Genomic DNA, 10967 nt, shown 5'->3' on the forward strand with positions numbered 1-10967 from the left:
AGGCAAGCAGAGGCAGAGGATGGGGGGCTGGACCAACCCAAACTTTCCAGGCTGTGTTGGTTAAGGAGCTTCTCACCAGCTCCAGGGAGGTGGGAATTTGGGTTTTGAGTGAAGCTACAGGTGGAGGCTCAGGCAGAAAACTTGGCCTTAGCAGTGACAGAGGTGGTGTTGACCAATTTCTGGATCTTTCAGCCTTGTTGGGACAGGGATTTGGGGCTGAGCTGCTGTGACCCAGTGTGTACTGAGCTCAGCACACTCTGTTCAGCCCCACCTGGATGATGGCCATTTGATACATTGTTTAATGCTGGCCATTTACCCTTGTGTGTAGGACAAAGGCGGGAGGGTTCCCTAGAGGAGACCACAAGGCTGTGGGTCAGGGGCCACCCACTGTCCCCCAACCTTGAAGAGTCCCCTCTCCAGCCTGTTTTCTTCTCTCAAACGGAGATAAGCAGAATAAGGCTGTAGATTCAGTGATCACTAAGCAACAGCTTAGTAAAGGGCCCCCGCATGTAGTAGGTTCTCAAGAAAGATGTTTGCCTGTGATGAATATGGAGCAGAGAGCCAGCGCAGTGCGCTGACTTGCCCAAGGTCACGCAGCTGGGGCCAGATCCGACCCCTGGAGGCCTGACTCCAGCGGGCTGGGTTTGTCTGGAGCCAGCTTGGGGGAGCGGTGCTTGGAGGAGCGGACGCGGACGTGGGCGGGAAGGGACTTCTATTTTGGAGCTGGTGAGAGGAGCGCGGGACGCGGAGGGGGCTGGGTCCCTCCCCGGGCTCCCTGCGCCCCAGTCACCTTCCCGCGACCCTTCCCGGGAGGGGCGTCCCGGGTGGGTAGAGGGGGAGGTAGGAGGGGCGGGCAGACGGTTACCTCATCTCCGCCTCCGGGAGGCTCCGCGCGCCCGCTCGCTCGCGCCGCTGGCTGGGGAGGCGATTCAGGGCGCCGGAGCGACAGAAGGACAGAGGGACGGAGGCTCCGAGAGGCAGCGCTGTCCTCGCGCCCCGCTCCGCTGCAGGACCCGCGCGGCCAGGAGGTCGGACCTCGGTGCTCCGACTGCGGGCGGAGCCCCCAGTCTCGCTGCGGATCGGAGGCGGCGGTGTCTGCGCGGCGCACGGCGGGGTCTGTTCTCTCCCGAGCTCCGGCACCTGCCGGAGCTGCTCGTGCGTCCTCCGTCGGCCTGCTCGACTATCTGTCTGCCCTCCCGCCGCCTGCTCCGTCCTCTGGCCTGGCCTCTCCGGGTCCCGGGTGTTCCAGGGGGCGATGAGGAGCGTGGGGTCGGGGCGCACGGGGCTGGGCACGCGGAGCACACGGCGCGGCGCTGGCCCATGAGGCTTTCCAGCGCAGGGCGCGGCAGCGCGCGCGGGCCATGGGGGGCAGCCTGCGGGTGGCCGTGCTGGGCGCCCCTGGCGTGGGCAAGACGGCCATCATCCGCCAGTTCCTGTTCGGTGACTACCCGGAGCGCCACCGGCCCACGGACGGGCCACGCCTCTACCGGCCCGCGGTGCTGCTCGACGGCGCGGTCTACGACCTGAGCATCCGGGACGGCGACGGCGCTCCCCCGAGTCAGAACCCCGGGGGTCCAGAGGTAGCGGCTCGAAGGGCGGGCAGGGGCGTGTGACAGCGTGTGGGGGGTGGGGATGTGCTTGGTGCACACGTGCATGTCCGCCTGGACAGCCCAGGAGTGCCCAACTGTGTTCATGGATTGAACGATGAATGTGTCCTGGTGGTTTGTGTGTCTCTCCTTCTTGCCGGCCTGGAGTTGCCCAAGAACAGGCCAGGGGATTTTGAAACACACGTAAGTGCCTGTATATTTGTCTGCCTCCACTGGTGGGTCTGGATCAGTGCATGGCGGAGCATGGTTGTGCCTTCCTGAGGGTGAGCATTGTATGTTTGGGACCTTAAGCAGAGCCTCGGTGGGGGAGAAAGGGGCCAGACACAGGGGTGCACTGTCAGGGGTGGAGGGAGTTGTCATTCTCTGCTCCCTTATTCCTGTGACTTGGTTGGAGCAGAGCCTCATTTCCTTAATTTATGCAAAGTCCAGGACAGACTTTGAATTCTTGGAGCTGGATGCCTGGGAGAGGTGAAGAGGAAAGAGCAAGTGGGATTAAGCAGGGCTTCCTGGGGGGGGGGGGGGGGGGGGGAGAGGGGGGTGACAATTGGGCTGACCCTGGAATGATGAGTGAAGTTTTTTGGGTTTTTGTTTGTTTGTTTGTTTTGTTTTTAAATTATCTTTGAGAGAGGGAGAGGGAGAATCCGAACCAGGCTCTAGGCTCTGAGCTGTCAGCACAGAGCCCGATGTGGGGCTTGAACCCACGAACCATGAGATCATGACCTGAGCCAAAGTGAGAGGCCTAACCAACAGAGCCACCCAGGCGCCCCTAATGAGTGAAGTCTCGATTAAAGGAAGTGGCAGAAGCCTTCCACGTGCAAAGAACAGCATGTGTTTAGGCGGGGAGGCCTGAATGTGCACAGCTGCCCATCATCAGTGATCTCTGAGGGCCTGGGGAACACGGAGCCTGGTGCTTTGGAATTAGTCCTAGAGGCAGCTGTAGTAACCGGGGAGGGAGTGAAGGGGCGTGACCCACGTTGAGCTTCGGAAAGCTGGTAGGAGGATGAGGGGTGGGCTGAGAGGAGGCTGAGAGTGAAGGAGGGCTGGTAGCTGAGGGGCTTCAGGCACGGGTAGGCATTTTTACCCTGGCGACTGTGAGGACAGTGGGGCCTAGAGAGTTCGGGGGAGATGGCGACGGCTGAGGCCTGAGGATGAACTGTGGGTTTAGTGTCAAGTCCCTTCAGAGGGTCTGGGCGTGGGACAGTGAGAATAGGTCTCTGGCAAACTCCGGCCTCCCGCCCCAGGAGTGGCCGGACCCCAAGGACTGGAGCTTGCAGGACACGGACGCCTTCGTGCTGGTCTACGACATCTGCAGCCCGGACAGTTTCGACTACGTGAAGGCGCTGCGGCAGCGCATCTCAGAGACCAGGTAGGGACGCGGCCACAGGTGTCTGTGGGCGGAGGAGGGGAGTTTTTGCCAGTCTTGTTGGGCCTTTGCCAGAGGGTAGTGGGTAGGTTCTTCCCCAGTCCTGGCCGCGTGTCGGGCCTGCCAGCTGTGCGGTCTTTGGGCCACATGGGTCTCGTGTTTCCCGGGGCGGCTCTCCGGCCACAGGAGTGTACATACCCCCTTGGGGTGGGGGTGGGGGGTTCTCCGGCCGTGGGCTGTCCGTGTCCGGCACCGCAGCCCTCATTCCCATCTGGCCCCCAGGCCGGCGGGCGCACCCGAGGCGCCCATCCTCGTAGTAGGCAACAAGCGGGACCGGCAGCGGCTGCGTTTCGGGCCCCGGCGCGCGCTGGCCGCCCTGGTGCGCAGGGGCTGGCGCTGCGGCTACCTCGAGTGTTCTGCCAAGTACAACTGGCACGTGCTCCGTCTCTTCCGCGAACTGCTGCGTTGCGCTCTGGTACGCGCGCGTCCCGCGCACCCGGCCTTGCGCCTGCAGGGGGCGCTGCACCCGGCGCGCTGCAGCCTCATGTGACCGAATTGGACGACAACGCCGATGGTGGGGGGAGGGTCCCAGTTTGATGAACCGGGTACCTGGATTGGACGCAATTGCCCAACTTCTCTCGGATTGGACTAGGCAAAGTCTCCTCCTTGATTGGATTTGGAAACCTCCCACCCAGTCTCCTGGGCGACAGGACTCTTTGTGCCTCATTGGACCCAACCAGGCCCCAAGCTATATTGGGCAAGATAAATCCTTTCTGGGACCTCATTGGGTTACAATCCCACTGGATGAAAGGGACTTGCTATGAACCTGATTGGAAGTTCTCAGGTAGCTTCTGGGGTTTCAGTGGACAATCTTAAATCACACCTCTCAGGAGGTAATAAAGGGGGAACCAATGCAAGCATACAAGTGTACCTAGCATTTCTTGGGTGGGTAGCATGATCTTAACCTTAGAGGCCAGAGTTGCCAGGCATTGCTCCCTGGCAGTTAATGCCAGAATCCCGACATGGATTAAGGGGCCCCCAAAGGTACCCCAGGAAGCAGACACAAGCGGCTGGAACAAATACTTTACTGTCAGGCTCTGCAGGCCAGAGGACCTCAGGAAGGGTCCTCACTGGCCTCCTCTAAGGCATTCAATAATATTAGTAATTAAATAGCAACGCTCATCCCCCAACCGGAATGTACAACAGAGGTCCCATTGTGCCATGTGGTCCCAAGGGGTCTGGTCCCATGAGGTCTGGTACCCAAGAGGCAGGGGTGGGGGTGGGGGGGCTCCCTGATGCAGAGGGGTTAAGGCCACAAAGGAAAAGGAAAGAAAGGAATGGGGTCCAGGGGCAGCTGGGCTGGTTCATCACATCCAGGAATCCGGCTCTCCCCTTGGGCTCACTGAATGCAGGGCATGCCAGGACCCAGGCTCTGTGGATCCAGATGGGCGACGAGGGCCCCGTGGCGTTGGGATGCGTGAAGGTTTTCGGTCTGGCTGTGTGTCCACCCGGCCCCGTGCCCAGGTCCTTGGGAGCTCCAGGCCAGCCAAGGGGCTCCCAGGTGCATCTGGTGGGCCCCCTACACCAGGGCAGGGGCTGCCTTCATCAGAAGAGCTGGACAGGACTGGGCCTCGGGGTCCGGGCAGCCCATTGGCCATCCGACTAGAGTCCCCAGGTTGGCCACACTTGCTACCCAGGACACTGAGGGATGAAGAGGAGGAGCTGGAGGAACAGTAGGCCGAGTCAGAAGCTGGAGGGTCTGGGGGCCGAGCTGGGTCAGAGGCTGGTCCAGGGGGGGTCCCGCCAGCAGCAGCCTCAAGGGCTCGGGCATTGGCCAGGAACTCCTCTTCCAAGCGCCGGAACAGTTGCTGCTCCTGCTTCGGGTCAAGTTGCAGGGGGGTGCGGAAGACACTGGCCGGTGTGGTGCCCAGCTCTGGACTGGGGCTGGAGACCCGCAGAGGCCGGGGGGCTGCAGGGCTGCGAGCCCGGGGAGTCTGGGGGCTGCTTCTGCCTGAGCCCCCGCTGACCCTGCCCCGGGGCACCCATGAGTGCTGCCCATCTCGGTCCCTGCGCACGAGCAGCGTGGTCTGCTCCTCACGGCTCTGGCTCCGGGCCCGTCGGGCAGGGCTGGGGGCCAACAGCTGGGTTCCCCTGCTTCCTGGGGCCCCACGCGGCCTCCCTCGATCCAGCCGGTCTCGGGACTGGCTGCGCGGAGCTGGAGGCCGTCTTGGAGAGGCCGGGGTGCCTGTGGTCAGCCTCCGGCTGGGTCGTTCCCTCCGGGAGCCAGTGCCTGATTCTTCACTGCGGGCACCAAGCGGGCCGCTCTGGGCTGAGGAGGCTGAGGAGTCACTGTCCCCAGAGCAGCGGCGGGAGCGGGGATGGGGGGGCAGCTGGTCCCGGACCCTGGGGCAGGGGAACAAGAGAGAGATGGGGCATCTCAAGAGAGGACTGGCGTGTAGGAAGAGCAGGCAGAGGAAGGAATAAGCAGCTGAGGGGTTGGGGCTGGGGAAGACACCTGGGGTGGGGGTGGGGGTGGGGGCAATCAAGGGCTTCTGTCCTGGGGACTTCCAGAGAGAAGTGAGCCACTGGGCAGCAGCTTCCGGCAGCCACCACCCACCCCCACCCCCCACCCCCACCCCCACCCCCAGGCAGCAGAAAAAGCCAGGCTCTGAGCTCCCCCTCCCCAGGCCTCCAGCTTCCTGGGTAGGCCAGAGGGAAGCGGTAGGACTGGCCGACGCCCAGCCCCCAGGGCCCGCCCCAGCTGTGTTGTTGGGTTGCTTGGGTTGCCATGGAGATAGGAAGCCAGGCCTGCCCCCACCCACGGGAACTTTTCCCAGGGTGAGTCACTCTGGAGCACAGGCTCCTTCGTCATCCAGGCCAGGGCGGATGCCCGCCCCCTCTGGACCCCTCACCCCTTTGTCCTAGTGCCTCTCACCTGAGTGGGGTCTCAGTTCCCTCCTTTGAGCTGCGTAAGCTAATGGGCGTCACCTCTGGCCGGGAGCTCCGCCGCTCAGCCCCAGGGGCTGGGCTGCCGGCACGGGGACTGGGGGTGGGAGACACCCTCTGTGGGGAGAAGGTGCGGGCCCGGGACTGGGGCGGGCGGTGGGCTGCAAGGTGAGAGGACAGGTGGCATTTGAAGGGTGGAGCCACAGAGACAAGCCCTCTGCTGGCCCGCTCCCCCATCCCCCCATCCCTGCCAGGGGCACTGACCCGAGGAGGAGCAGCGGCAAGGGTCATGCTTGTCCAGATAGTGCTCCAGAGTGTCCCAGCCGCCACCCACGCGCACCATCACGTGGCTCCTCAGCACCTGTGGGAGTCCAGCGTGGACAGGTCACGGCCTGTCTGGTGGGCCTGGCAGCCCACTGTGGACTGCCATCTGCCGGGCAGTCCCAAACTCTTACCCGCACGAAGATGAGGAGACTGGAGTCTCCCACGCGGTACTTCCCCTCTGAGACCTTGATCATGGGAAACTGGTCTGGGCAGGTGCAGTAGCCTAAGATCTCCCTCACCTGAGGCCAGAGAGGAGAGGCTGGAGGTCAGGGATCAAGTCCCTCCTCCTGGGCCTGATGTCAGCAGCTCCAGGGTCAGGAGGAAGCAGGTCCTTCCGGGGAAAGGGGACATAGATCGTGTTGCCCCAGACTTGGTTGCAGCCTCTACATTTGACCTTTCACCAGCTCTCCTTCCCCTCTGGCTATCGGAGGTCAGGGTCTGTGGTCAGGCCAGGGCTTGGGACCCCAGTGAGGCACAACCCTGTGGCCCCTGAGCCTGGGGAAGCCCTGGAACCCATCCTCACTCCCTGCCCCCTTCACCTACTTCACAGACATGTAGGCTGAGGCCCACAGGGAGGCCAGGTTCTGGGAGGACGCAGGCCATGGGACACGAGTGCAGGGAACCCACACCACATCAAAGACACGTAGAGTACACCACCCAGCATGCACACACAGGCACACATCTGCCCACATGCCCCACCCCCGCCCCTAAGCCAGGAGCTGCCAGGCTGGCTATGTGGGCGGCCCTGCCCGCCTCCCAGCCCACAGTGGAGCCAGAGGAAATGAGCAGGTGGAGCCTCGGGTGACCCTGTCCCCAAGACAGGGGAGGGGTGACAGCCTCTGCCCACGGATTCCGGCTACCCACTCTGGGACAGGCACATCATAGTCCTGCCCTTCTGATAAGAAGGCAACTCTTGGCCAGGCTGCGGGGGTGTCAGGGATACCTAGGTCCTGGGAAAAGGAGGAGGGAGCTGGGGGCGGGGTCCAGCACCTCCTGTGCTCACAGTAGAGCTAATCCTGTCCTCCTAAGAGGACCTCTGGCTCCTAGCAGCAGTGGCAGCTCTGGGCCTGGCTTCCCAGATAAGCCCCTGGGGAGTGGGTGGGCCTGTAGAGCCCCCCCCCCCCCCCCGGGACCTGCCCTAGGCACTCACTGAGAGCCTACTGTGTGCCAGGCACCTTGCTCAGGGCCAAGCATGACAGGTACCCACTCAACCTCAAGCTCTGTGATGTTGTGGATGCAACTGTCCACTCAAGTGCGTACAGAGGGGTTCAAATCATGAGGCCCCCCGGATGAAGGAACTGATCTGGCACACAGGAAGCGCATAAGGTGGGGAGCTCACATTTTATCCCAGGCCCTACTGGGTCTCGTGACCTCAACCAGCACCTCTCTGGGTCTGCTTATCTCCTTGGGGCCAGGTATACACTTGGTGCTCAATATGTGCACCCACTCCATGGGGCAGGCTGTCCCATCGCTGGCGCACGGTGGGGGCACGAGCAGGGCCATGAGCACGCACACTCACTGGTGGACTCACCAGCTCGTCCAGGTTGCGCAGGTCGCTGGGAGTCATGCGGGGCCCACGGGCAGGAGCCCCTGCCACGGTGGCAGTTTCGGTGGCATCCTCCTCAGCAGCAGGTGCACTGGGGGCCGGGGGCGCAGCGCGGAGCTCCCGCTCAATCTCCTGCTCAAACTGCACAAGGCGAGGGGCGAGCAGGCCGAGGCGGGCCCCACGCCGCGCCACCTCCAGCAGGCACAGCACCACGCTTTTCTCGTTCTTCCGCAGCACCAGGTCCTCAGTCTCAAACATGAGCACTTCAGGCACACCCAACTCTGTTCGGCACCAGCCGATGAAAGTGGCCACGTTGTCTCGGGCCATGAAAGAGCCGGGCACCACGCTGTGTGCCTGGAAGGCCACGCCGCGGGCCGGGCGGGCAGCGGCCAAAGCGCGGGCGGCCTCAGTGACGGCGTTGGCATGTTGGCACAGGGTGGTGCCTGTGGCCAGCCCCGTCAGGAAGCCCTCGCCACCACTGGGCAGACCCAGGCCATACAAGGCGTTGAGCCACTCAGCCAGGTCCTCTTTCATGGCCTCCACGTAGGCCTCACTTGAGCGGAATGGCCGCACACTCTTGGCTGCCGAGCCCGCGATGCCCGCCACCGGGTCCGCCATGGCCGGGCCGGCCGAGTCACTGTGGGTGGGCAGGGACACAGGAATGCTGTAAGGACTCAGCACAGACTAAGCCCCAGACCATCCGCACTAGCCTGTCATCTCAGACCAAATGCCTGGTTGCGTGTGCTGGCTGTGAGAAAGTTCACTGTACCTCAGTTTCCTCGTCTATGAAATGGGTACAATATTACCTTCCTTGCAAGACCTAATGGGATAATTTGTGTGAAAGATTTAGTATCTATAAATGTTTGCTATTTTGCTCTTTGGGGGTGGGGGCAATGGGGGAATTGGCTGTGTCCTCCCTCCCACAAAGGGACACATTTGTGGGATCCTTATTGCCCTTATTGCAATGCATCCTTGTTGCCCAATACGGTGGGTGAAAAGCGGAGCCCTAGAGAGATGAAGCCCACAGTCCTGCACTCAATGGACAGGCAGGACAGGAATCCAGGTCCCAACCGCAGCAATGGTTAGCTCCATCACTCAAGGCTGATGCCCCTCCCACCTCCTCTGGGAAGGTGCAGGGTCCTCCCTCAGCTCCCCTTCCGTGAGGACTGTGCCATTATAACAACGACGTAACAGCAGTAATAGTAACAGTAAACTCAATGTCCCTGCCCAGGGCTGAGTGCCAGTGATATTATCTCCATTTTACAGATGAGGAAACTGAGGTGCAGAGAGGGTAAGAGCTCACTCAAGGTCGCAGAGCAGAGGATGGCAAAGCCAGGCCGACCTGAGCCGCGCTGCTGATCCCCAGCGCCGCGGGCTGCCCGGTGGCCGGAGCGAGGCCCCGCCTCCTCCGAGGAGCCTCCCTAGCGCCGCAGGCCGGGTGCGTGCGGGTCGGGACTCAGAATGGCCTCCGACAGCCCCGGCTGTCCTCCGGGCTTCGGCCCAGAGAGGGTGCGGGGCTGCCCAAGGTCACACAGCTCGGGGGAACAGAGGCCGCAGCCTCCAGGTCCCCGGGAGTGTGCGCCAGGCAGGGGGTGCTGGGGGTCCCCGCGCTCACCTGGCTCATCCTGCGGCCTCGGGGAGCATCGCCCCGGCGGGGCCGAGCGGGCCGGGCCGCCGCAGGGAGGCGCCGCCCGAGCCACAGCAATCCGGTCCCGCGGCTGAGGCCTCCGCACCCGCCCGCTGTCTCCGCCCCGCCTCCCTGGAATTCGGCTCCGGCCCGAGGGGGCGGGCGGGGCCGCGCGCTCTTAAAGGGGCAGCGCAGTTCCCGGGTGGACGGAGAGAGGGAGGAGCTGGAGTCTCCTGACTGGGGGGTGGGAGGAGCGGGACCAGGGCCCTACCAGCCCAGACTCGCCATCCCTGCCCAAGCTAGTCCCTAGAGTCCCTTCCAACCCTCCTTGGTGTCTTGGAGAGAGGTTTGGGCTGCCTCCTCCCCAGATAGCGGCCTCCTTGGGCGGGCTGCACGGCCTGTTCCCAAGAGGAGCTCAGGAAGCGATAGGGACCAGGGCTGCAAAGTCACCTCCGTCTGGAGTGAACCTCCCTATGTCAGATAAATGAGGCCTGAGCGACTGGGGTGTGAGCTTCCTACCGGCAGTGGGGGCCTCGTGGAGGGGAAGATGGCCTGTTGTGCCCACCCGGTGTTCCACTCTCACCAAATCCTCATCTTTTATGTGGAGGTTAGGGAAACCTGTTTCCCCGATGAGAACACTGAGGCTCAGAGGGGTAGGCTGGTGGCTAAAGCCTGTGGGTCTGACACCTTGGCCCCTGCCCTTCCCTGGGAGGCCAGTCCCCTACCACGTCTGGTTGCCCAGGTCAGGCACAGAATTAAGGGGACGGGAGGTTAAGAAGGAGCCTGGGTAGGTTTGGCTTGGGAGGGTTAATCGCTGCTAGTTTCTTTTCAAACTGCAGAGGAGGGACCTGGCTGGGATCTGCGGGAAATCCTGCCCCCCCCCCCCCCCCCCCCCCCCCCCCCCCCCCGCTGCTGGCTGGGCGGGGACAGCTGGCCTGGCTGGGCTGCAGCCTTGCTGGCCAGGCGGGGCCATCCTTGGGGGAAGTGCCACCAACAATAGCCAAGTCTCAGAGCTTTAATAAAGTGCCTACTGTGTGCCAGGGCTGCTCTGTGCCCTTGACCTGGACTGGTCAGGTCCCCTCTATGAGGGACTCTCTTTTCCCCAGACTAGGTCTCAGGAGAGTAGCTCAGGGTTTGAACATGGCTATTATGGGAATACTCTCATGCAAGGATCAGGGGCATTTGTTGAGTACTTACTGTGTGCCAGACCTTCTGGTGCTAGGCTGCTCACATGCATCATCTCACTGAGTCCTCATGACTGAGTGGGCTCACACCCCAGTGTCCCAGATACCCAGGTGGTTCCAATCAACCCTCTCCTCCAGCACCCCCACCTACAAAGAATGAGGAAGGCGGGTAACTAGTAATAGTAATAGCTAACACTTACTTGGCACCTACTGTGTGATGGGTCTCATCTGGCACTGGGAACTGAGAGCAAAAAGTGGGGAAGGAAACAGCCAGTTCTCAGGGTTCCCAGTGTGGTAGGAAGGGAGCCCCTGGGCTGAAACAGGGATGAGGCACTAGGGAGGACAGAGCACAGGGACCAGGTGAGGGGAC

The 10967-nt window shown here is 62.6% G+C and overlaps 2 protein-coding genes across 2 annotated transcripts; one reads left to right on the forward strand and one right to left on the reverse strand.

Annotated features, from left to right (window-relative positions):
- The first annotated feature begins 673 nt into the window (after positions 1–673).
- Positions 674–3948, forward strand: RASL10A (RAS like family 10 member A). Its single transcript, XM_042910960.1, has 4 exons — positions 674–726; positions 886–1580; positions 2849–2973; positions 3253–3948. Exons 2-4 carry the CDS (start codon positions 1362–1364, stop codon positions 3518–3520), a joined length of 612 nt encoding a protein of 203 aa, XP_042766894.1. The 5' UTR covers positions 674–726; positions 886–1361; the 3' UTR covers positions 3521–3948.
- A 91-nt stretch (positions 3949–4039) lies between these two features.
- GAS2L1 (growth arrest specific 2 like 1) lies at positions 4040–9726 on the reverse strand. The gene is made up of 6 exons (XM_042910959.1): positions 9402–9726; positions 7772–8423; positions 6372–6479; positions 6181–6277; positions 5906–6077; positions 4040–5373 (listed from the first exon to the last, which is right to left on the reverse strand). Exons 2-6 carry the CDS (start codon positions 8402–8404, stop codon positions 4338–4340), a joined length of 2046 nt encoding a protein of 681 aa, XP_042766893.1. The 5' UTR covers positions 8405–8423; positions 9402–9726; the 3' UTR covers positions 4040–4337.
- Positions 9727–10967: the final 1241 nt, after the last annotated feature.

The sequence above is a fragment of the Panthera leo genome, chromosome D3 (assembly GCF_018350215.1).
Source record: "Panthera leo isolate Ple1 chromosome D3, P.leo_Ple1_pat1.1, whole genome shotgun sequence".
Lineage (NCBI taxonomy): Eukaryota > Metazoa > Chordata > Mammalia > Carnivora > Felidae > Panthera > Panthera leo.